The sequence below is a fragment of the Hyla sarda genome, chromosome 7 (genome assembly GCF_029499605.1).
Source record: "Hyla sarda isolate aHylSar1 chromosome 7, aHylSar1.hap1, whole genome shotgun sequence".
NCBI classification, from domain to species: domain Eukaryota; kingdom Metazoa; phylum Chordata; class Amphibia; order Anura; family Hylidae; genus Hyla; species Hyla sarda.
The window spans coordinates 118,996,680-119,024,090 of record NC_079195.1 but is presented as its reverse complement, the minus strand read 5'-3'; the positions used below and the strand labels follow the sequence as shown (position 1 = coordinate 119,024,090).

General features: G+C 43.2%; 1 protein-coding gene across 3 annotated transcripts in view; it reads right to left on the bottom strand.

The window, feature by feature from the left end:
• Positions 1 to 27,411, bottom strand: part of PSD (pleckstrin and Sec7 domain containing) — a 612,742-nt gene that overhangs the window by 201,297 nt on the left and 384,034 nt on the right. For all 3 annotated transcript variants that reach the window (XM_056530561.1, XM_056530562.1, XM_056530564.1), the window contains 2 exons: positions 26,660 to 26,718; positions 16,108 to 16,197 (listed from right to left, as the gene is read on the bottom strand). In XM_056530561.1, the coding sequence (XP_056386536.1) occupies positions 16,108 to 16,197; positions 26,660 to 26,718 (149 nt within the window). The remainder of the gene's footprint in view (positions 1 to 16,107; positions 16,198 to 26,659; positions 26,719 to 27,411) is intronic.

Genomic DNA, 27,411 nt, shown 5'->3' with positions numbered 1-27,411 from the left:
TAACGTCTGTTATTCATAACGGACTATAATGGATTAAAACGGATAATTAAATATTATTAAATAAGAGCACTTTCACCCCTTAAGGACCAAGCCTATTTTCACCTTGACCCCTTAAGGACCAGTACAATTAAACCTGTACGCCCCTGAAAGACCAGGCCTGTTTTTTCAAATTGAGGATGTCTGTCTTTATTAGAGAATATCTCTGGTAAAGTTTTGCCAATCACGATTATTCTGAAATAGTTTTTTGTCACAAGTTGTCCTTCATGTACATAGTAAAAGTAAGCCGATATCATTTGTATTTTTTTTTTTTTACAATGCAAAAAATCCTGAAATTTAAAAAAAATTATGATTTTTTGCCTTTTTAAACACTAATAGTTTGCGTATATTTATACTTACTGACCAAATGGTTTATGAAACTTATACTTTCAGATGTCTACTTTATTTTGACCGCATTTCTTTTTGTTTTTAATTAACATTTTAAATTAATTAGAAGCCTAACAATTTAACTTGAAATTTTGAAAATATGAAAAGTAATTTTTTTTTATGTGCTATGCAAGGTATGCAGAAATTTGAAGGTGGTAGAACATAGGAACACCCCCACAAATGACCCAATTTTAAAAACTAGACCCCTCAAGGTATTTGCTAGTGTTTTAACACCCAATTTTTTTGGCAGGAATTATTTTTTGTACATCAATTCTGATATTGCAAGAAATGCACCCTATATTTTATTGAGCTGCTCGGCCCGTGTTTGGAAATACCCCCGCTTAGGCCATATTTGGTTCCTTGGCTGCGTGGTAGGACCCAGAAGGAGAGGAGCACCATTTGGCTTTAAGGGAATCATTTTAGGCCGAATGGATTATAGGCCGCACTTCATGCCTGCAAAGGGTTTTAGCTGTCAGAACCATACAGAACCCCCACAAGTGACCCCATTTTGGAAACTACACCATGTATTCATCTAGACCAAAAGTGAGTACTTTGAGTCCTTTTTGTGTGGCAAGAATGGATACAAAGTCAGTGGAAAAATTAAAATTTTCTTTTTTTTCATAAATGCATTATTTGTGGGACATATTTTTTGAACATTGCATCTGAAAAGTAGAAAATACGCCCCATATTTTATTACGCTGTTTGTCCCCTGTTCGGTAATACCCCCACTTAGGCCATATTTGGTTGCATGGCCACATGGTGGGACCCAAAAGGAGAGGAGCACCACTTGGCTTTCAGGATATCATTATACAAATTATAGGCGGCACTTCATCTTGCAAAGCATTCTAGCTGTCAGAACAATACCGCACCGCCAGATGTGACCCCATTTTCGCAACTACACCCACTAAAGTATTTTTACTTTAGGGCAAAAGTGAATACGTTGAGCCCTTATTGTGTGGCTAGAACTTCAAAGTCAGTGGAAAAAATAGCAATTCGCTTTTTTTTCCACAAATTCTTTATTTGTGGGACATCATTTTGGCAAGTCGCTTTTGAATTGGAGGAAATACGCCCCATATTTTATCACCCTGGTCGTCCCCGGCTGGGCAGTACCCCTACTTAGGCCATTTCTGGTTTCCTGACCGCCTGGTAGGACCAAAAATGAGAGGAGCCCCTTTGGCTTGCAGGGCATCATTATATGAATAGTCCCCATTCATACTGCATTTCTGCAGTATAGGTGTCCGTTGTCATGTCAAAAAAGGGATGCTAATGTATAATGTAGCAGACTCATTCAGAAATGATCACGTCAGCATCACTCTTTTTGACGTGATGCTGACGGATACCTCTAACACTGCGGAAAGGCAGCATGAATGGGACGCAGTGTAGGGTCACATAGAGTGCATGCGCAGCATATTTCACACCGCGGATGCCCCCCAGCAGTCACAAGGGTGACATCACTGCTGTGGCCGGGTAGCTCAGTGTGTCCGCTCATGACTGCCAGTGGGAAATCCGCCGCTATGAGTGCCTCTGGCATGTCCTGAGAGGCAATAACAGGGGCAGACCTGGGGGTCCTTGTAAAGACCCCCGGCTGCCCAGATCGTTGCGGGGTGCTAAAGGAGAGAGACAGAGGGAGCCCTGTCCTTCTGTCAAAACTCCTTACAGCTCGCGGTCGCTTCCAACCACGGCTGTAAGGGTTAAACTGCCAGGGGTCCCGGCAAATCGGCAGGTCCCCACCCGCCGGGGATTACACACAGCACCCCGCGATCGTGCTGCGGGGTGCTGCAGGGGGGACAGAGGGAGCTAACACTTACAGCCAGAGGTCACTTCTGACTGCGGCTATAAGGTTTAAACTTTTCGGACTGAAGTTTACTTCGGTCCCGGCAGTGCGGCGGGGTCTCGGCTCTGTGTTACAGCCGATTCCCTGCCGCTATCTCGTGGGTGCACTGGGCAGCACCTACGAGAACCATGGACGAGTATACACGTCCTAATGGCTGAACGTGCATCCAGCCTGGACGTGTATACGTCCATGGTCCTTAAGGGGTTAAGGACCAGAGCATTTTTTTTTGCAAATCTGACCACTGTCACTTCAAGCATTAATAATTCTGGGATGCTTTTACTTTTTATTCTGAATCCGAGAATGTTTTTTCATGACATGTCAGTGGTAAATTTTTGTCGATATTTGCATAATTTTATGAAAATTTAGTAAATTTTGCATTTTTTTTACTTTGAAACTCTCTGCTTACAAGGAAAATAGACATACAAAATAAATTATATACAATATGTCTACTTTATATTTTCATCATAAAGTTGAGATGTTTTTACTTTTAGAAGACATCAGAGGGCTTTAAAGTTCAGCAGCAATTTTCCAATTTTTCACAAAATTTTTAAAATCTGAATTTTTCTGGGACCAGTTCAGTTTCAAAGTGGATTTGAAGGGCCTTTGTATTAGAGATACCCCATAAATGACCCCATTATAAAATCTGCACCCCTCAAAGTATTTAAAATGACATTCAGAAAGTGTTTTAACCCTTTAGGTGTTTCACAGGAATAGTAGCAATGTGAAAGAAAAAATTCAAAATCTTCATTTTTTACACTCGCATGTTCTTGTAGACCCAGTTTTTGAAATTTTACAAGGGGTAAAAGGAGAAAAAAAAAAATTTGTAATCCAATTTCTCTTGAGTAAGGAAATGCCTCATATGTGTATGTAAAGTGTTCGGCCGGCACACTAGAGGGCTCAGAAGGGAAGGAGTGACAATGGGATTTTGGAAAGTGAGTTTTTCTGAAATGGTTTTTGGGGGTATGTCACATTTAGGAAGCCCCTATGGTGCCAGAACAGCAAAAAGCAAAAAACAAAAACAACAACATGGCATACTATTTTGAAAACTAGAACTCTTAAGGAACATAAAAAGGGGTACAGTAAGCCTTAACACCCCACAGGTGTTTGATGACTTTTCATTAACCCCTTAAAGACTGAGCCCTTTTTCACCTTAAGGACTGAGCCCTTTTTCGCAATTCTGACCACCGTCACTTTAAGCGTGTGATTCTGAGATTGTTTTTTCGCGACATATTCTACTTTATTTTGGTGGTGAAAAATCCCCAAATTTCATGAAAATTTTGAAAATGTTGCATTTTTCTAACTTTGAAGCTCTCTGCTTGTAAGGAAAATGGATATTCCAAATAAATTTTATTTTTATTCACAAATACAATATATCTGTTAGCATCATAAAATGGATATATTTTTACTTTTTGAAAAAATTAGAGGGCTTCAAAGTAGAGCAGCAATTTATCAAAAATTTCATGAAAATTGCAAAATCTGAAGGGACAGATGTTACAGAACTACAACTCCCAGCATGCCTGAGCAGTCTAGGCATGCTGAAAGTTGTAGTTTGGCAACATCTGAAGGGCTACAGTTTGGGCACCACTGTAACAGTGGTCTCCAAACTGTGACCCTCCAGATGTTGCAAAACTACAACTCCCAGCATGCCCAGACAGCCTTTGGCTGTCTGGGCATGCTGGGAGTTGCAGTTCGGCCTTCCTAGTGGTTGCCACAGTAAAAATCACTTTACTTTCAGTTTCATTTCTCCCCCCCCACCGTCGATTCCCTACCTGAGCCGGGATCTCCGGTGAATATCTGCGATGATTGCCGGGCCCCACGAGTCTTCTCCTCCAGGTACCGGCCTCCATGTTCTCCCCCCGTTCTGCCTGACATCCAGGGGTGGGCAGAACAGGGGGTTTCCATGGCAACCCACCATCCTGCTCTGCCATTGGTCAGAATCAGTTCTGACCAATGGCAGGGGATGGGAGGAGATCGCAGCATTGCAACCTCACTCCTACCCTGCAGGATGCTGGGGCCTGTCACTCACAGGTCCGAGTATCCCTATTTTCCAGGTGATCGGGCCACCAGAGACCCGATCAGCCCGGAATTGGAGAAAATTGCATGTCTGAATTGACATGTGATTTTCTCCGATCGCCGACATGGGGGGGTCTCATGACCCCCCTCGGCGATGTGCCGGGATGCCTGCTGAATGATTTCAGCAGGCATACCGATCCGGTCCCCAACCGGCTAGCGGCGGGGACCGGAATTCCCATATGGACTCAGTCCTTAAGGACTTTAAAACGGGGGCATATGGATACGCCCGCCGTCCTTAACAGGTTAAAGTCGGATGTGTAAATGAATTTATTTTAATTTTTTTTCACTAAAATGCTGGTTTGATCCCAAATTTTACATTTTTACAAGGGGTAATTGGAGAAAATGCCCCCCAAAATTTGTAATCCCATCTCTTCTGAGTATGGAAAACCCCAATGTGTGCACATCAAATGCACTGCAGGCGCACTACAATGCTCAGAAGAGAAGAAGTCACATTTGGTTTTTGGAAAGGAAATTTAACTGAAATGGTTTTTGGGGGCATGTCGCATTTATGAAGCCCCTATGGTGCCAGAACAGCAAGAAAAAAAAAAAGAAAAAAAAACCACATGGCATACTATTTTGGAAACTACACCCCTCAAGGAAAGTAACAAGGGGTACAGTGAGCCTTAACACCCCCCAGGTGTTTGACAAATTTCCGCTAAAGTTGGACGTGAAAATGAAAGATTATATATTTTTTCACTAAAATGCTGGTGTTACCCCAAATTTTTAATTTTCACAAGAGGTAATAGGGGAAAATGCCTCCCAAAATTTGTAACCCCATTTCTTCTGAGTATGGAAATACCCCATATGTGGATGTAAAGTGCTCTGCGGGTGAACTACAATGCTCAGAAGAGGAGAAACACCATTGAGCTTTTGGAGATAGAATTTGGTTGGAATAGAAGTCGGGGCCATGTGCGTTTACAAAGCCCCCGTGGTGCCAGAACAGAGGACACCCCACATGTGACCACATTTTGGAAACTACACCCCTCACAGAATTTAATAAGGGGTGCAGTGAGCATTTACACCCCACTGGCGTTTGACAAATCTTTGGAACAGTGGGCTGTGCAAATGAAAAATTTAATTTTTCATTTTCACGGACCACTATTCAAAAAATCTATCAGACACCTGTGGAGTGTAAATGCTCACTGTACCCCTTATTACATTACGTGAGGGGTGTAGTTTCCAAAATGGGGTCAAATGTGGGGGGGGGGGCACTGTTCTAACACTATGGGGGCTTTGTAAACACACGTGGCCTTCAATTTCGGATACATTCTCTCTCCAAAAGCCCAATGGCTCCCCTTCTCTTCTGAGCATTGTAGTTCGCCCGCAGAGCACTTTACATCCACATATTGGGTATGTTCTTACTCAGAAGAAATGGGGCTACAAATTTTGGGGGCTTTTTTCCTATTCTCCCTTGTGAAAATGAAAAATGTAAGATAACACCAGCATTTTAGTGGAATTTTTTTATTTTTTTTTATTTTCACATCCAACCTTAACGAAAATTCATCAAACACCTGTGGGGTGTTAAAGGGGTACTCCGCCCCTAGACATCTTATCCCCTATCCAAAGGATAGGGCATAAGATGTCTGATCGCGGGGGTCACGCCGCTGGGGACCCCCGGGATCTCGGCCATCATACCCCCTACCATAGACTTGTTTTGAGGGGGTGGGCCGTGACATCACAAGGAGCGGAGCTGTGACGTCACGATGCTCTGGCCCCTGTATCGCCCGTAATTACGCACAGAGCAAGTTTGCTCTGTGCTGAAATGACAGCTGGGTGCTGCAGCCGAGATCCCGGGGGTCCCCAGCGGCGGGACCCCCCGATCAGACATCTTATCCCCTATCCTTTGGATAGGGGATAAGATATCTAGGGGCGGAGTACCCCTTTAAGGCTCACTATACCCCTTGTTACATTCCGTGAGAGGTGTAGTTTCCAAAATGGGGTCACATGTGGGTATTTATTATTTTGCGTTTATGTCAGAACCACTGTAAAATCAGCCACCCCTGTGCAAATCACCAATTTAGACCTCAAATGTACATGGTGCACTCTCACTTCTGAGCCATGTTTTGCGCCCGCAGATCACTTTACACCCACATATGCAGTAGTTCCGTACTCAGGAGAAATTGTGTTACAAATTTTGGAGGTCTTTTTTTCCTTTTACCTCTTGTGAAAATTAAAAGTATGGGGCAACACCAGAATGTTAGTGTAAAAAAATGTAATTTTTTTACACTAACATTCTGGTGTAGACTCCAACTTTACCTTTTCATAAGGGGTAAAAGGAGAAACAGTCCCCCAAAATGTGTAATGCAATTTCTCCCGAGTACGGAAATTCCCCATATTTGGCACTAAACTGTTGCCTTTAAATACGACAGGGCTCCAAAGCGAGAGAGCACCATGCGCATTTGAGGCCTAAATTGTGGATTTGCATCCACCACCAAAATACCCTAGTGTTTCTCAAACAGGGTGTCTCCAGCTGTTGCAAAACTCCCAGCATGCCTTGACAGTCAGTGGCTGTCCAGCAATACTGGGAGTTGTTGTTTTTCAACAGCTGGAGGCACCACTTTGGAAACAGTGCCGTACAAGATGTTTTATTATTTTAATTGGGGGGTGGGGGTGGGGGTACTGTGTAAGGGTATATGTAGTGTTTTACTTTTTATTTTGTGTAGGTGTAGTGTAGTGTGGTGTATTGTAGTGTTTTTAGGGTACATTCACACGGGTGGGGGTTTACAGTGAGCTTCTCGCTGGGAGTTTGAGCCTCGGCGGGAAAATTTACCGCATTTCCAACTTGCAGCACAAAACTCACTGTAAACCTCCTAGAACTCCCAGCATGTACAGTCTCTCAATGCATGCTGGGAGTTGTATTTTTGCAACAGCTGGAGGCACACTGGTTGCGAAACACTGAGTTAGGACACAAACTCTGTTTCACAACCAATGTGTCTCCAGTTGTAGTTTTGCAACAGCTGGAGGCACACTGCTACAAATTCCAGCATGCCCTTTGGCTTTCCGTGCATGATGGGAGTTGTAGTAATGCAACAACTGGATGCACACTTTTTCATAGAACCCCCAGCATGCACAGACTACCAAAGGGCATGCTGGGAGTTGTAGTTGGAACTCCAGCTGTTTCAAAACTACAACTCCCAGCATGCCCTTTGGCTGTGCATGCTGAGAGCTGTTGCTAAGCAACAGCAGGAGCTAAACAGGCCTCACCGCCTGTTGTAGCCTGCTTCCTGCACCGCCGTTGCTGCTGCCACTGCTCCTGCTGCTCCTGTCCGCCACTGCTGCTCCTGAGGGGACCCCCGCTGGGCCAGGGAAAGGTAGGAGACCCCTGCCGGGCCCGATCGCAACCCCCGATTGACCCCTCGATCACTGCCCAGCAGGGTAGTGATTGGTCAGTCGTTCCGACCGATCAATCACATGATCGTTAGGTGGCACCCGTGCCACCTTAATCCCGCTGGGTAAGGGTGAATGGGGCTGTCTTGGACTGCCCTATTTATCCGTTTTTTCCGATTGACCCGAAATAGCGGCAAATTGCCGGTCTCAGGACCCCCTTGGACGTACAGGTACCTGTACGCCATGTGTCCTTAACGGGTTAAATATATTATGTCAATAGATTTATGTCAATAAATGCAAACTTTCAGAAAAAAGCTATGAAATTGAATAATGGCACGAGGTAGTGTCTGTAAAGCAGTCTCCCTGACTTACTTCTGCACAGCATGCCTCATAAAGGGGTATTCCGCCACTAGACATCTTATCCCCTGTCCAAAGGATAGGGGATAAGATGTCTGATCGTGGGGGTCCCACCGCTGGGGACCCCCTCGATCTCTCCTGCAGCACCCCCGTTTCTCAGCTGTGTGGTGCAGTTTTTTTTTTTAATCTGCTGTTTTTCTAATGCTGGAAAATCCCTTTCACCCCCTTTATTAAGGGTGTATGGTGGGGCTCCTGACTTGAGTCTGCGCCATACCGGGCAGTTGTAAGCTGGTGGCTGTAGCTGAAGGCCACCACTAGGAGCCGGTATGCGGCGTCTATAGGGAAATTTTAATTGCCTCTAGTGGATCACCCTCCCACAGTACGATCGCGGGGGAAGCGATCCACTGCAGAGGTAGCCGAAGGGCTTACTTCTCCTTCACTGCCATCTGTGGCTCGGCTACTGATAGAGCTTCTCTTCAGTAGTTCAATTAAGCGCAGAGCACACAGATCAATGTAGTTCTATTCATATCAAAAGTATAAATCACCCCCCTTTTTCCTATTTTTTATGTAAAAAAGATATGTAAAAAATAATAAAAATAAACATATTTGGTATCACCACATGTGTAATTGTCCAAACTATTAAAATAAAAAGGGCGCGTTTTGAGCATTCACTATCGAGCACTTTTCCACTGCAGGATCAACTAAGCGTACTCTGGATGGGGTCATGTCTCACATGACTCCAAGGGAAGCCGGATATAATGACCAGGATCCTTATGATGGTTGTTGCACCTGCAATGTGGGCACCATTCTAACTTTAGGTGTTTGCATCTGTTGATGACGCAGTTCTGTACAGTATTTGTTCCCTCTTTTTTTTTTTTACCTTCCCTGATGACATCACCCGTACTGGAGACAGTAAACACATTGGGAGGATACCAATTGAGCACAGTGGGAATTGTCCCTTGGACCTGACCAACCTACCGTTATATTCCCTTTGGTTTAAAGTGTTACTGTCATTTAAAAAAAAATTTTGACACATCGTCAGACATGTAAAAAGTTGTTGATCTCATCGGGTCTCTCTCCTTAGACCCACTGCTATTGTGAGTTATTAGCCAGGGAAGAGGGCGGCATTGCGCTCTGCTTCCTTGGCCGACTGAGAGATCCTTATATTCCTTTGCATAGGCCTCTATGCAGAGAAATGGAGGGGTCTCTCAGCTGGCTAGGGAGTGGAATGCAATGCCGCCCTCTTCTCAGCTTATAACTCAAAATAGCAGTGGGTCTCAGGAGAGAGACCCGATAAGATCAACAACTTTTGACAAGTCTAATCGATGTATCAAAAGTTGTATTTAATGACAGTAACACTTTAAGTATTTTGCTCATTTTGCACAATTAGCAACAACATACAAATCTGCATCTAAATATTTATTTTTAATAGAAATATCTGGTTGCATAGTGCCTTACTATGGACACATCCCTTCAATCACTTATGCATACTTTGGTTTAGCAGTTTCCTAAAGTGTCTTCAAGCACCAATAATTGTTATCACAAAAAGAAGATGTAATCCTAACAGATCTGGAATTATGTGCAAAATACATGATGCAATTTGGTGAGAACTGTATAATGAGTCACTGTTCCAGCAGCTGGGAACTCCAACGCAAGAAACTCTGATCAGTGTTTGACTTTCTAAATAACTATTGCTTTTAAAAGAAAAATACCAAAATTTGAGAGCATCATTTACATAATCAAGACTAATTAGGACACTTTTTTAAATTGAGGACATAAATAATCGTCAACAAACATATTTTAAACGTATATACCGTATATACTGTACATTACTATGCTATACCGACCTTAAAGTAGTACTGCAGCGATAGACAACTTATCTTCTATGCGCAGGATAGGGCATAAGTGTCTGATCGCGGGGGTCCGAACGCTGGGAATTCCCGCGATCTCCTGTATGGGGCCATGGCTCTCCCTGTGCAGGAGGCGTGTCAGCTGCAGCATGACGCCATGACCGACACACCCCCTCCACATATCTCTATGGGAGGGGCGGAGATGCAGCCTTCATGTATCCCCGCCTCTCCCTCAGAGCTAAATTGAGGGAGCATTAGCCAACGCAGTGTCGGGTCCCGGTACAGGAGATCACAGGGATAGGGGATAAGTTATCTATCTCTGCAGTACTCCTTTAACTTGGGTGGCTTTAGTGTCATGAGATTTTGCTGGACAGTAAAATATCTGTTTGAAGTTCTGATGGTCTGTATAAATAACTGTGTTCTTACACTGCATATTCTTGTATTTCTCTAGTACAACATGCATACACTGAGCTTCTTGCAGCATGTAGAGGGTTAAAGTTATGCTAAAAAGTACTGGAAGGATTAAGATTTTTTAATAGAAGTTCTTTACAAATCTATGTTGAAGGAGAAATGGGTGGGCACTGCTAGAGAACCACAATGCAAACGTCACAATCAGTGTTCACGGGTGTATGGCTGGGTATATGGTGCTGGACAGTCACAGGAGGCAGTCCTGAATATATAATAACAAAAAGAAGGAAAGTATGTTTGCACTCACCATGCCATTACAACGTGTATGCTTTATTGAAGTCTTCAGAATTCCATATAAAAGTAGTTATTAAAAACACCCAAGTGCAGGGAGGGGGAGCTGCTTCAAGCAAGGAGACTAGGAGCGGCTGTCAGGAACAACAGCACCGTTTCGCGTTATCTACTCATCTTCCGGTTCCTGGTTCTCTGGGATTACCTCACAGGAATATATTCGAAAAAAGGGAAGGGGAGGAGTGAACCCGTCACCAATAAAAACCTATGACAAAACCAACTAAAACAGAAAAGACAGCATTTACCTTGTATACATGGATACCTGTTTTTTTATACTAGACGTTCTTATTTTATTTTATAAAAAGGAACTAAGATCGTTCCGGTCATTAAATCCCATTGGGCCCAATGCTTTTAATTTTATTATCCATCGAGCTTCACTTTGAATGAACTTTAGGTGCCTGTCCACACTTTGCGGTTGTATCGTGAAATGTTCTATGCGCACAAATTTCATGCATTCAAATTTTCCTTTATGTTTTTCTTCTATGTGAGTAATTAAACGTGTCGCTCCTATTTTAGATTTTAATGAATAAATGTGTTCTCTAAATCTTGTGTTTAGATTTCTTTTTGTTTGTCCAATATAGTAGTATCCACATGGACACACTATACAATACACTACATATTGTGATCTAAATGAAATGAATTGATTTACATTAATGACATTTCCTCCTAATTGAAATGATTTCTTTTTTAGTATGAATGTGCAATACTTGCAGTGTCCACATGGAAAATTTCCATGTGGTGCCTGTTTGTTTAACCAATCGGATTTATTTCCATTGTATTTTTTATCTTTTTTTAATTACATCTGCTATTGTTTTATTTTTGTGGAATGTAATAATGGGTTTATTTTTTGCTATATCTGATACAAGAGGATCCTGTTCTAGCATATACCAATTAGACCATATAGAGTTTTTTATGGCGGTGTTGATGGGGCTGTTTTCAAAAGAAAAAAATAAATGTTTTCTGTTTAGAGTCATTCTGCTTTTTCTTTTTTAATCTATTAGGGATTAATAGTTCTTTTGTTTCTCTTGTTTCTGCTTTCATAAAAGCCTTATTAATTACAGTTTTTGGATAATTTCTTCCTGTTAATCTTTTTTTTATTCTTCTGCTTGTTTGTAATATGTTGTTGGATCACTGTTTATTCTTTTTAATCTAATAAATTGAGAATATGGGATGTTGTTTTTAATATAGTACGGATGTGAACTCTGATAATCTAATAGTGAATTTCTTGCTGTGATTTTTCTGTATCCTTTTGTTGTTAACACATTATTCTCAATATTTAGAGTTACATCTAAGAAATTCAGAGTTTTACCTCCATATTCTTGAGTAAATAGCATGTTAATATCATTTTGGTTTAAATATTGTACAAATTCTTCAAATTGTTGTTTGTCACCGTTCCAGATAATTAGTATATCGTCCACATATTTCAGGAATCCTCTCACAAACCGTGTGAAGGGATTCCTGAGAGTGTGGCCGTATATTTGTTCAAAAACTGCTAAATATATGTTTGCCAATGTACATGATAACGGTGACCCCATCGGGGTCCCGTGAATTTGTCTATACCATTCTTCATTGAACATAAAAGTGTTATTGCTCAAAATAAATTCAAGGGCTTCCCTTACAAACTCAATAAAATCTTGTGATTTGCCTGAGTGGGATAGAAAATGTGTCATTAATCGTACCCCTGCCTCTCAGGGAATTCGCGTATATAAGCTCTCAACGTCTAATGAAACGAGGAATCTTGCCAGGTATATAGTTCCAATATACTGAGTAGATCACTAGTATCTCTGACATACGAATGAATACTGGGAAGCAGCGGTGAGATTAGCCATTCTATGTAACTGGATAGATATTGGGTTGATGACCCGATCCCCGCCACAATTGGTCGGCCGGGAGGTCGGGTAAGCGACTTATGAATTTTAGGAAGTATATACCATGTAGCAGGTTTTGGATTATCAGGTAGGAGTTTGGCAGCAGTGTGTTCAGTAAGTATGTTTTTTTCTACAGTTTTTCTCAAAAGAGATCGTAATTTATTAATAATTTTAGAGGTAGGGTTAGCTGGTAATTTTTCATAAACATTTTTGTTGTTGAGCTAGGCTAGGGCTTCGGCATCGTGGTCACACTACCACAGCGCCGCCCTTATCCGCTCGGGAAACAACTATGTTTTTGTTAGAACTTAACCATTTAATATCTTCCCTATGAGAAGTAGAAAGATTAAGAATAGGTTCAGGATATAGTAATGCACAAACATCTTTCTTTACTGCCTGCCAAAACAGATCGAGACTACTGCCCGGTGGAATTCCTGGACAGAATCTCGATCTGTTACCACCTTTAAAAAAAAGATTAGCAGAAAGAAATTATCCAAAAACTGTAATGAATAAGGCTTTTATGAAAGCAGAAACAAGAGAAACAAAAGAACTATTAATCCCTAATAGATTAAAAAAGAAAAAGCAGAATGACTCTAAACAGAAAACATTTATTTTTTCTTTTGAAAACAGCCCCATGAACACCGCCATAAAAAACTCTATATGGTCTAATTGGTATATGCTAGAACAGGATCCTCTTGTATCAGATATAGCAAAAAATAAACCCATTATTACATTCCACAAAAATAAAACAATAGCAGATGTAATTAAAAAAAGATAAAAAATACAATGGAAATAAATCCGATTGGTTAAACAAACAGGCACTACATGGAAATTTTCCATGTGGACACTGCAAGTATTGCACATTCATACTAAAAAAGAAATCATTTCAATTAGGAGGAAATGTCATTAATGTAAATCAATTCATTTCATTTAGATCACAATATGTAGTGTATTGTATAGTGTGTCCATGTGGATACTACTATATTGGACAAACAAAAAGAAATCTAAACACAAGATTTAGAGAACACATTTATTCATTAAAATCTAAAATAGGAGCGACACGTTTAATTACTCACATAGAAGAAAAACATAAAGGAAAATTTGAATGCATGAAATTCGTGCGCATAGAACATTTCACGATACAACCGCAAGGTGTGGACAGGCACCTAAAGTTAATTCAAAGTGAAGCTAGATGGATAATAAAATTAAAAGCATTGGACCCAGCGGGATTTAATGACCGAAACGATCTTAGTTCCCCTTTATAAAACAAAATAAGAACGTCCAGTATAAAACAACAGGTATCCATGTGTACAAGATAAATGCTGTCTTCTCTGTTTTTAGCCTTAGTTGGTTTTGTCATAGGTTTTTATTGGTGACGGGTTCACTCCTCCCCTTCCCTTTTTTCTAATATATACCTGTGAGGTAATCCCAGAGAACAAGAAACCGGAAGATGCGTAGATAACGCAAAACGGTGCTGTTGTTCCTGACAGCCGCTCCTAGTCTCCTTGCTTGAAGCAGCTCCACCTCCCTGCACTCGGGTGTTTTTGATAACTGCTTTTATATGGAATTCTGAAGACTTCAATAAAGCATAGACGTTGTAACGGCATGGTGAGTGCGGACATACTTTACTTCTTTTTGCTATGATTTACAAATCTGTTTAACCTTCTGGCACCAGTTGATTTAAAAAAAAAAGTTTTCCACGGTAGTACCCCTTTAAAGCCTACCTGTGAGATCCCCCTCCAAAAAAAAAAAAATATTATATGTTGCTCAGTACCTCATCCTGGTTTTTATGTGGCTACAACCTATATTTCTCTCAGAATTACTTTTATTTACTTGCGATCATTGCTCAGTGAGGTTTCTGTCCATGCAGAGGCATGGGGGCTGTCCCATGGGGGCTCCCCCCTCCCTCACTCTACTCTGACTTACAGAGGGCTGGGAGCAAGCACAACAGCTCTGGACCTGCCTGCAGCCCTTTCAAGCACTCATGGTGTCCATGACATGACGATAACCACTGGACACTGCAGGACTGCTGTGTGTCCCAGAAGGCAGACGGACTCCTAGAGGCCAGTTTTTGTCTGGCATTTTCAGTATGAAATACTGAAAATTTTCTGATGAAAGCAATTGCAAAACATATTGTTTTTGCATGCTTTATAACATATCAAAAGTTATTGTATCTGACAGTGCCCATTCAAGAAGAATGCATCAGTAAGGCTCAGTTTAGCCAAAAGTCAGGCATTACACAGTTCTAGTGACAAAATCCTGCTTCTCCTGGAACTAAATATGTACTACAAGAACTGTAAATCCAAGCAACATGTTAAAGTTCCTGCATTATATTATACTGCTTCAGGAGTTCAGTAAAGTTTACAGTTGTACTGTTGGCTTTTTCCTTAGCTTTGTGTAGGGAAAACCGCTTCCTTTGAAAATGGCACTGTGGGCAGACAGAGGGAATCTGGGTTCCACCAATCAACCCATTTGACATATCAGGGACTACTACATTCATCATACCAACCCATGCCATCTTTACACACAACTCTCTCCCAGATTTGGCTCCTGCACAAATTTCAAATTTGACAACCAATGTAGTCTATTCTGTAGATATCTTACAAAGATTTATACTGACTAATAAATAATATTAGTATTAAATAATAATATTAGAATTGGCCAGAGAGGCCATACACACACAAGTTTCACTGGTACAGGGAGCGCCCAGCTATATGAATAAGGCTCTAGGCCTACAGAGCTAAACTGATCTGTGGTACAAAATGTATACATTTTTATCCAAGCTAGAAATTTGGGGCAACAGGTTTTGCATCACATTATTAGGTTATTAGGCTTGAGATGATGTTTAATTGCTCTCTTGTGGTTTAGCTAAGGGCACAAGGGGGAAAACAGAATATCTGATCCTCCATGCAAGATAAATCACATGTACCAGCAGAAACTTATAAAATGTCATGAGATTTCTATTTACAGATAAGTATTTTCAGTTTGAAATGTTATACAATGGTATTACACCATCAAACTTGGTACTTTTTATGGGGATAGGAAAGGTCTATGTTATTGTTAACATAGATTATGGCAAATGTATATGATTATTACAGATCACCCTTTACAGCCAGAAATCAATTGAAAAAAAAGTGGTGTGTGCGAATAAAACCTAACATTTATTAAGTACCTCTAAAAAAATAAAACACACAACACACAGAAAAACTAAATTTAAAAGAAGGGTTAGATAACTTGCTTGCTCTTGGTTTGTATTCTTGTTTTGTGGGGTTTTGTTGTTTTTTAGAGGTACTTAATAAATGTTAGGTTTTATTTGCATATACCTTTTTCTTCAAATGTGTATGTTCAAAAGACACAGCTACTATGGCAAGCACACAGCCGGGATTACAAGCCACATGTGTTTTGAAACCCACTGGTTGTGGATCATTCATGTAGTGTAATTCTGCACATTTGGTAGGTTAGCCAAATGTAGAGAGAGGAATATGACCTCAGGATCAGACTACACAGAGTTTGTTTGTTGTCTGTAACCATAATTTTAATTAATGTTAATGTAAATTTGCTACATTATTAATTTTACATGCTCTTACATGTTTAAATGCTGCACCAATAAAAATTATTTTACCTTGAGAAGTTCCCTAGGAAAGTCTTTCCCTCCATTTAATCCTTCCAGGTTTCCTATGAATTCTGAGCAAGACATTCTTTTTCCGATGTTCTGAAAGAAATACAAATATAATTGTTTAAATGGGAGAGATATTTGCTAGGATGAGAAGAAATCATTGACCTTTAAAACAAAAAAAGTCCTGCTGTTTCACTTAAATGGCCTCTCAATTTCACCAGTCATAAGATACAATAATTGTGATGAGAAAAACCGAGGATCATTACAAGACTATGCACAATAGGTAAAGTTGAAATCCAACAAAGATAATAGCAATAGTCTCTATATGTAAATTAAGTAAAACATCAAATCATCTCTTTGAACCATATGAAAATATCTGCCTGCTTCAGATTATAATATTTTGGTTAAGGTAAAAAATATTGCTTTTTGTTATTATACAGTACATATCATTGTCTTTTCAGGATTAAGAGCATCATGGGCCTGGTGCTGAAGTTTGGTGGGCCTAAAGTTGATTCGACACAACAGCTGGGTTGCGGCTATTTGTGGGTTTTAGTGCAATGCCATTTACTTATATTATGTGCAAACAGCATGATACACAGAATGTGACGTAGGTAGGTATTTAATTGGGTTGTTGGCTGGCTGGATAGATAGCTGTGTCGGTTGTAAGCTTGCTGGGTAAGTAGTTAGGTAAGTAGCTAGCTAGGTAGCCATGTAGGTAGCTAGCCAGGTATGTAGATAGGCAGCTAGCTATAATCCCTATCAGAGCCGTTTTTACACATTAGTGGGCCCAGTGCAAGACTGTAGAGGAACAGTGGTGCAGTTGCCCTTTAACAACCAATCAGATCGCTTCTTGCCTTTTGAGAAATGAAAGAAGCAATCTGATTGGTTGCTATGGGCAACTGCACCACTCTTCCTCTGCACAGGTAATCTGCTTTTAGGCCTGTATGTTTATAATAGTTGATCTATTATAACCAGGGCCAGATTAAGGCTACCTTGAAGACGGAGCACTTCATTATGTTGGTACAGTTCCCCACATTAGGTATAGCATAGTTCATCACATTAGGTACAGTACAGTTCCCCACATTAGGTGCAGTACAGTTCCCCCACATTAGGTGCAGTACAGTTCCCCCACATTAGGTGCAGTACAGTTCCCCCACATTAGATGCAGTATATTTTCCCCCACATTAGGTGCAGTATAGTTCCCCCACATTAGGTGCAGTATAGTTCCCCCACATTAGGTGCAATATAGTTTCCCCACATTAGGTACAGTATAGTTCCCCACATTAGGTGCAGTATAGTTCCCCCAAAGACATACAGCCTCCAGCCATATACAGTGTATGTATGTTCCGACCACCGCTCTTCCGGTCCGGGGACATCCCTGCGCTACCTTCCGGCGGCCCCTGCGTTTTTAAAGTTAACGGGGGGGCTGCCGGCTGCCGGAGAGAGGTAACCGCCGGGACATCCTTGTGTCCTGAAAATATTTTTCGGGACACAGGGATGTCTCGAATGTGATGGGGGCCCCCTGCGGGCACGGGACATCGCATGGCTGGCTCTCTTTTTCTGTAAATATAGCTGTCGTGGACAGCTTGTGCTATTCGCTGGGCCTATTTTAATGTAGGGGCCTGGAGCGGCAGCTCCATCCGCCCCTGCATTAATCCGGCCCTGTGTCTTTTACATAGTATGTCTACACATTTCTCTCATGCTTGGCTTTTCTTAACTTATGTCACGATGCCGGCTGGCAGGTAGTGGATCCTCTGTGCCAGAGAGGGATTGGCGAGGACCGCGCTAGTGGACCGGTTCTAAGCCACTACAGGTTTTCACCAGAGCCCGCCGCAAAGCGGGATGGTCTTGCTGCGGCGGTAGTGACCAGGTCGTATCCACTAGCAACGGCTCACCTCTCTGACTGCTGAAGATACTGAAGATAGGCGAGGTACAAGGGAGTAGGCAGAAGCAAGGTCGGACGTAGCAGAAGGTCGAGGCAGGCAGCAAGGATCGTAGTCAGGGGCAACGGCAGGAGGTCAGGAACACGGGCTAGGAACAGACAAGGGAACGCTTTCACTAGGCACTAAGGCAACAAGATCCGGCAAGGGAGTGCAGGGGAAGTGAGGTAATATAGGGAAGTACACAGGTGATCACACTAATTGGTAATTGGGAAGATTGGGCCAGGCACCAACATTGGTGCACTGGCCCTTTAAATTGCAGAGACCCGGCGCGCGCGCGCCCTAGGGAGCGGGGCCGCGCGCGCCGGGACAGGACCGACGGAGAGCGAGTCAGGTACGGGGACCGGGGTGCGCATCGCGAGCGGGCGCCACCCGCATCGCGAATCGCATCCCGGCTGGAGGCGGTACCGCAGCGCACCCGGTCAGTGGATCTGACCGGGGCGCTGCAGCAACGAGGATGAGGCGAGCGCTCCGGGGAGGAACGGGGACCCGGAGCGCTCGGCGTAACAGTACCCCCCCCCTTGGGTCTCCCCCTCTTCTTGGGGCCAAAGAACCTGAGGAAAAAAAAGTCAATTTTTCCGTGATGAGGTCCGATGCACATTAGGAGGGGTTCTGTGCGGAAACGCATGAGACAGTCCAATCTTTTATTGTTAATACAATAGATGTAGAGGGGTCTGGCGAGACTGGTCACAGGGACGTAGAACCTGTTGATAAGAGAGGCCAAAAAAAATTTTCCTGCAGATCCGGAATCCAAGGAGACCATAGTAGAGAAGGAGAAGGTAGAGGCAGATATCCGCACAGGCACAGTAAGGCGTGGAGAAGCAGAGTTGACATCAAGAACTGTGTCACCTTTGTGCGGAGTCAGCGTACGTCTTTCCAGGCGGGGAGGACGGATAGGACAATCCTTCAGGAAGTGTTCGGTACCGGCATAGTACAGGCAAAGATTCTCCATGCGGCGTCGTGTCCTCTCTTGAGGTGTCAAGCGAGACCGGTCAACTTGCATAGCCTCCGCGGCGGGAAGCACAGGAACGGATTGCAGAGGACCAGAGGAGAGAGGAGCCGGGGAGAAAAAACGCTTCGTGCGAACAAAGTCCATATCCAGGCGGAGCTCCAGACGCCATCCGGAAGAACGCATGTCAATGCAAGTGGCAAGATGAATGAGTTCATGTAGGTCAGCAGGAGTCTCTCGTGCGGCCAGAACATCTTTAATGTTGCTGGATAGGCCTTTTTTAAAGGTCGCGCAGAGAACCTCACTATTCCAGGACAACTCGTAAGCAAGAGCACGGAACTGAATGGCGTACTCGCCAATGGAAGAAACACCCTGTTCCAGGTTCAGCAGGGCAGTCTCGGCAGAAGAAGCTCGGGCAGGCTCCTCGAAGACACCACGGACCTCAGCGAAGAAGGACTGGACTGTGGCTGTGGCAGAATCATTGCGGTCCCCATCAAACTTGTCCGGCAGGGACAAGCAGGGGTTAAGAACGGCCGGTTGCTGCGGAGGAGTTGCAGGAGCCGGCGGAGGAGATGGTTGTTGCAGCTGTAGCTGTGACTGAAGTTGCTGTATCTGCGGCAGCAGCTGCTGTGACTGAAGTTGCTGTATCTGCGGCAGCAGCTGCTGTAACTGTGACTGAAGACGCTGTGTCTCGGAGATCAAGTATGCCAGCTGTTGATCTCGTTGGGCGATCTTTACGCCAAATTTGTCCGGCAGGGACAAGCAGGGGTTAGGAACGGCCGGTTGCTGCGGAGGAGTTGCAGGAGCCGGCGGAGGAGATGGTAGTTGCAGCTGTAGCTGTTGCTGTATCTGCAGCTGCTGTATCTGTGACTGAATACGCAGTGCCTCGGAGGTCAAGTATGCCAGCTGTTGATCTCGTTGGGCGATCTTTAGGGCTAGCTGGGCGACCAGTGTAGGATCTTCAGCGGGATCCATGGCCGGATCTACTGTCACGATGCCGGCTGGCAGGTAGTGGATCCTCTGTGCCAGAGAGGGATTGGCGAGGACCGCGCTAGTGGACCGGTTCTAAGCCACTACAGGTTTTCACCAGAGCCCGCCGCAAAGCGGGATGGTCTTGCTGCGGCGGTAGTGACCAGGTCGTATCCACTAGCAACGGCTCACCTCTCTGACTGCTGAAGATACTGAAGATAGGCGAGGTACAAGGGAGTAGGCAGAAGCAAGGTCGGACGTAGCAGAAGGTCGAGGCAGGCAGCAAGGATCGTAGTCAGGGGCAACGGCAGGAGGTCAGGAACACGGGCTAGGAACAGACAAGGGAACGCTTTCACTAGGCACTAAGGCAACAAGATCCGGCAAGGGAGTGCAGGGGAAGTGAGGTAATATAGGGAAGTACACAGGTGATCACACTAATTGGTAATTGGGAAGATTGGGCCAGGCACCAACATTGGTGCACTGGCCCTTTAAATTGCAGAGACCCGGCGCGCGCGCGCCCTAGGGAGCGGGGCCGCGCGCGCCGGGACAGGACCGACGGAGAGCGAGTCAGGTACGGGGACCGGGGTGCGCATCGCGAGCGGGCGCCACCCGCATCGCGAATCGCATCCCGGCTGGAGGCGGTACCGCAGCGCACCCGGTCAGTGGATCTGACCGGGGCGCTGCAGCAACGAGGATGAGGCGAGCGCTCCGGGGAGGAACGGGGACCCGGAGCGCTCGGCGTAACAACTTAGCCATAAACCAGTTTACACAACCCTCATAACGCCATTTTGTTTTCAGTCTACGTTTAATGCAATATCAGTTAAATAGTAAACAAAAAATTGCATACTGATAAGTAAAAACCACTTGAGTGTATTGAAAATTAGCTCTACCTGTCCAGTGGTCCACCTACATTGGAATCTAAGCACACTGAATGTAAGCTCATCACTTTGGTTTAAGGGCAGTTTTACAACCTTGTAGGAAGATGAAGTCTAACTATACTACATCTACTATTCAACGTATTACATACATTATATCTGTTACGCCGAGCGCTCTGGGTCCCTGCTCCTCCCTGGAGCGCTCGCGGCGTTCCTCTTTGTGCAGCGCTCCGGTCAGACCCGCCCGCGAGTCGCATCACAATCTCCTCACCTGCCCCGTCCTCTGTCTGCTCAGTCCCGACGCGCGCGGCCCCGCTCTCTAGGGCGCACGCGTGCCGGCTCTCTGAGATTTAAAGGACCAGTGCGCCATTGATTGGTGCATGGCCCAATCAGTACCTGTACCTTGTGTATATAAACCCACTTCCCCTTCCTGTCCTCGCCGGATCTTGTTGCCTTGTGCCCTGTGAAAGCGTTTCAGCGTAGTGTGTTCCCAAGCCTGTGTTCCCAGACCTTCTGCTGTTGCCCCTGACTACGACTCTTGCTGCCTTCCCTGACCTTCTGCTACATCCAACCTTGCTCTTGCCTTGTCCCTGTGTACCGCGCCTGTCTCAGCTGTCAGCTGGGGTTGAGTCGCTATCGGGTGGAACGACCTGGGGGTTACCTGCCGCTGCAAGTCCATTCCGCTTTGTGGCGGGCTCTGGTTAAAACCAGTAACCTCTTAGACTCCGTTCCCCTGGTATGGCCCACATCATCACCCCACTGACACAGAGGTTCCACCACCAGTGTCCTCGCTGCATACCTATCCGGAGCCTGACAATATCTACAGTATAATAATTTTTTTTATTAGTTTTTTTTTTAAGTATAATTATTTGTTATGTGCAACATGATTAATTTTTGGTGGTCAAATGCCACCATGGCAACTGGGTTCATGTAAAAATGAAAAATGACTTCTGCTGCCATGCTTTACACATAGAGACATTATTGGGATATGAGAATGCCCCTTTAATTTGTTAATTTAGGGTGGGGTGACATGTGCCTTATTTTGCTGGGTATTTTCTGCTACATATTTTCCTACCCATGAAGTCAATGGGTAGCAAAATAGGCAGCTGATTTAGCTACCCATTGACTTCAATAAATACACAGCAGCACATAATGGCACTTGTGACCCCACCCTTTATCTGTATTTCATTGGTAATTGCCACAAATCCTCAGCAACTCACTGACACCCTGCAGTGACTCATATTAAACTGTTCTTTAAAGATTCTAAAGCAATCAAGTTAAATAGTTTTATAGTTCAATACTGTGGTCCAGCAAAATAACCTGTGCTCAGTGCTGCAGTGCTTCCTGTTCCTAAAATATGATAGTGTCATCAAAGATGCTGGACAGTGCTGCTTAGTAATAACTGTGTATGTGGTAATAACCTCACCAAAATGCAACGGTTTCATAGGATGATGGTACATATGAGTTACATTTGATAACTTGCTGGACCCCCTGGATATATTCATACGCAGCAGATTTTTTGTTGTTGAAATTTCTGCAACACTCCTATTCATCAAAATGGGACTTGTAGAAATCAATACACATGCTGCAAAAACAACTCCATTTAGATGCAACTGATAGCAATTGAAGATATTTTAAGTGCGTTTGCACATTTAGGTTTTTTATAGTAATTATTGAATACAAAGTCAGGAGCAGATAATAACAGAGATTACATAAATGGAGGACACTTATCAAGTAAAGTCTGGGACGTCTCTTTTCAAATCCACTCTTGGCCATGTATTCAATAAATGCAATTAAAAACCTGAAAGTGTGAACATACCCCAGAGCTCATTAAGATATGAAAGCTGAGCTGTGATTGGTTGGGCAAGTTACTCCAATTTTTCGGGGCCTAAACATAATAAACAAGTATTGTACATGATAAAAAATGTTTATACCACTGATGAATTATAATTGGCTTAAAGGGGCACTCTGCACCTAGACATCATATCCCCTATCCAAAGGATAGGCCACTGGGAACCCCTGCGATCTCTCCTGCAGCACCCCGTGTCATCTGCTGTATGGAGAGAACTTCGCTCAGTGCCTGATGATGGGCGATACAGGGTCCGGAGTATCATGACGCCACACCCACTTCATTAGACTTTAATTGAAGGGGGCGGGGAGTGATGTCACGATACCCCGGCCCCTGTATCGCCCATCATCAGGCACGGAGTGAAGTTTGCTCCATGCAGCAGATGACACAGGGTGCTGCAGGAGAGATTGCGGGGGTTCCCAGCAGCAGGATCCCCGCGATCAGACTTTTTATGCCCTATCCTTTGGATAGGGGATAAAATGTCTAGGGTCGGAGTACCCCTTTAACACTGCTAAGAGCACTTGGTGTTCTCACACAGTTATCACACATTGCCAGCATGTTTTCCAATAAAAAATCAATTGTAGGCAGGGCAATTATTGTTTTGTGGAAATGTAAGATATAACAGAAAACTGGCACAGCAGCCTTATCTGGGCCATTGTATACTTACCTATGATACTCATTAGCACTTGAATTTACCTATAGGCACAGGACAGGCTGTAAGTGTAGAATTGCAGGGAATACACATGATGGGTGGGACCCCTGCAATTTCTAGAATGGGATTACAGAAGTTCCTGTCCGAATAAAGTGACAGTGCACATACTCAACCGCTACTATATTAATTTATGGGAGTGTGGAATATAGCCAAGTACAAGTACATTCTATTTAAATGGGAGCTTATTAGGGAGGGTTGCAAATGATAAAGCATCATTAGTCCAATGTTTTTATTACATTCAGCCTTGCTTCTTTGAGAGGATTAAATATATGGTGATCTGGGTAAACATCCACTTACAGGTCACCTGTGTGGGTCCAGATTAGGAGGAAAGGTATAATTTGGCCAAATGAGAAAAGCTACATTAATGAATATGCAGACAAGCTGGTATGAAGACAATAATGTGCTGATCTGTTTATTGAAAATGGCTACCAACCTTTATACACTATATATACATCATAGATTATATTGTTTTATAATACATACACAGCATTTTCTCACACGATCACAAGAAAACATCCCCCAGCCCTCATAATCATTGGAGACTGTCACAGATTCAAAAGAAACAAATTATCTCCTCTCTCAAGGTTGGCCTACCTCCCTTTCCACATGCAACCATATCTCATGATTTTGTTTATTAGGCAGAGCTACCAACATCTTATACACTTGGTATATACTAACTGTATGCCACAGGTTATATAATTATACGTAGCAATTAACCAGAGGACACCTGCTTGCTATCTCAACCCTTGGCTAATCTCCTAGAAACTCCTCAGCTCACTGTTATCAGCTTGGTCATTCCTTCCTGAGAACTCATATACTGGTACAAACTAATCGCATCCCAAGTCACTTACCTGTCCCGGTCCCCGGCTGTCACGTCCTGGCGTGCGCGGCTCCGCTCCTTGGGGCGCGTGCGTGCCAGCTCTCTGAGATTTAAAGGGCCAGCGCACCAGTGATTGGTGCCTGGCCCAATCAGCCTAATTAGTTTCCACCTGCTCCCTGGCTATATTACCTCACTTCCCCTGCACTCCCTTGCCAAATCTTGTTGCCTTGTGCCAGTGAAAGCGTTTAGTGTTGTCCAAAGCCTGTGTTCCAGATCTTCTGCTATCCACATTGACTACGAACCTTGCCGCCTGCCCCGACCTTCTGTTACATCTGACCTTGCCTCTGCCTAGTCCTTCTGTCCCACGCCTTCTCAGCAGTCAGTGAGGTTGAGCCGTTGCCGGTGGATACGACCTGGTTGCTACCGCCGCAGCAAGACCATCCCGCTTTGTGGCGGGCTCTGGTGAATACCAGTAGCATCTTAGAACCGGTCCACCGACACGGTCCACGCCAATCCCTCGCTGACACAGAGGATCCACATCCAGCTAGCCGAATCGTGACAGCATCCTTATGGCTGTTCAATCCAGTAGCCACCTCCTTCTCCACAATATAAACTGTAGTATATAGTTATCTTATTTTCCATACTACCCAGTGAAACTATTTTGTAGCAAAAGAGTGTTGGGATACTAACAAAAGATAAAACATGGTTTTTCATATTTTATCTCAGAATTTAAACCTAATTCTCAAAATCATTTTTACCTCAGAATTGTGTTATGGTTTAGAATACATAGGGTGAAATTTATCAAAACCTGTGTAGAGGAAGAGTGGTGAAGTTGCCCATAGCAAACAATCAGATTACATGAGTACAAAAGGAAAAACCTCCAGTCTGGCAAAAATCCCACTGATTTCAAGGCAGATAATGTAGAACCAGAAATTTATTTCCAATAAAACAAATGCTTTCTGAGCTCTGTAGGCTCCTTCAGGTTACAGGACTTGAATAGATTAAAGTCCTGTAACGTGAAGAAGGAGCCTACACACCTCTGAAAGTCCTTTTGTACTCTTGTATTCCACTATGGGTCTGAATTTTCAATCAGACCAGCACTTTACTCCCTCACTGCATATCCTGGAATCATATGGTCTCCCTGGAGTGGGATTGATTTGTGCATCATAGTGTTGCCTATTCTGGTGAGCACCCAGTTGCTGTGGATCTTATTTGTTTTATTGAGTTCTAACTTATTACCCTATGAAGTGCTCCGTCGTATTTTGGTTTTTCTTACATGAACCAAACATATTGTTTCTTTCATTTTTTTTTTAAATACCTCTGAGAAATGAAAAAAGCAATCTGATTGGTTGTCATGAGCAACTGCACCACTCTTCCTCTACACAGATTTTGATACATCTCCCCCATAGTCCCTGGGATTTTATATAGTTTATAATTTAGCTAATGTTGTTTCAAGTTATTTTTTACATTTACTCTATTTTTATTAAATGCTATAAAAATCCTCCTACAGGTAAATAGTAAAGACCTTTTTCTGTTAATAATTGAATTAGAATCTGTATTAATATCTCTCTCACTGTTTAAGACTAAATACAATTCCATGAGGTGTCACTTTTTTGGGATTAAACTATCTATTTCAAGAGTTCTCCAAAAGAACTTAAAAAAAGTGAAATCACTCCAGTGAAAGCAGTCTTGGATGGAATAAAAGAGTGTTACTGCTATAAAGAGAACTAGACCACTTCATAAACATGGGGGTCAAAGCATTCTAGCCATAACTAATTCCCTATAAACATAGCTAACCATAATTTCTGATATAATTCCCTTTAAGCATAAAGCTTTATAAACTATAATTTATAGACACATTACCTCATTCCCAACATCTACCACCCAGTTAAGGGGGTACTCGGCCCCAGACATAAAATGTCTGATCGTGGGGGTCCCGCCGCTGGGGACCCCCGCAATCTCTGCAGCACTACTACGCCGTCATCTCTACAGAGCACACTGTCTCTGTGCATGATGACAGGGCGATGCAGGGGATGGAGCATCGTGATGTCAATTCCCACCCACTCAATACAAGTCTATGGAAGGGGGCGTGGCGACCGTCATGCCCCCTCCCATAGACTTGTATTAAGGGGACGGGCCTGATGTCACGGCCGTGACGCCAGGATGCTCCATCCCCTGCATTGCTCCGTCATCACGCACAGAGCCAGTTTGCTCTGTAGTGATGATGGCGGGGTCCCCCGTGATCAGACATCTTATCCCCCAACCTTTGGATAGGGGATAAGATGTCTGGGTGGAGTACCCCTTTAAATTCTTGTGAATGCCAATGATTAAAAGTTTGTTTTTAGCTTGAAGCTGTGAAAACACACAACTTGACATCTTATTATGTTTTTAGAAATCATGAACTACAAGACATCATTACAGATTTATGGAAAATGCTTACTTACATGTCCATGTAAATCTGTGTTTAACAGCATCAGCGCACACGTTAGAGTATGAACACCATCTGGTAAATAGTAAAAACAAGGATAAGAATTTATATACTGTTTTTCTGCTGTTTGCATCTTAGCTATACATATCAACAGAGGTGTATATAGTACATAAAAAGTTGTTCTAGTAAGATATGAGTGATTATGTTCTTCCCAATATGAATTTATTGTTCTGTCTATGGAGATAAAGGGATGCAAGCAAGACCCTGTGAATGGAATACTTCCAACCAGCTTTAGAAATATTTTTTGGCAATCAAAAATAAGTGGAAGAATGACCTTGGGCTTATTACTGATAACCAGTGGGTTGAGGTTTTAGAGATATCTTCATCTAAAACTGCTAGATTACAATGGCTTATTAGAATAAGGTGTAAAAGACTCCTCTGGGTTTTAGGATCGACACAAAGATGTGCACCTGCTCCACGTGATGTGGGGGTGTATGTAGTTGGGTATATTTAGGAAAGGTATGATAGGCTTATTCCCATATATCCGGTGATGTTTCCTTTTGTTGTGATAGTAAAAGACCAGAGAGAAACTGATTTCTGACATCCAACATCTCCATAAAGAAGTGCAGAGAAGACTGCAGAGAGATAGAGGTACCAGAGATCACCATTTCTACCCCCACCAATAAAATTAATGTAAGAATAAAACAATCTTTTGACACAGTTTACCTGGGTCCATATGAAAACATTGAATCACTATTCCGTTATTCC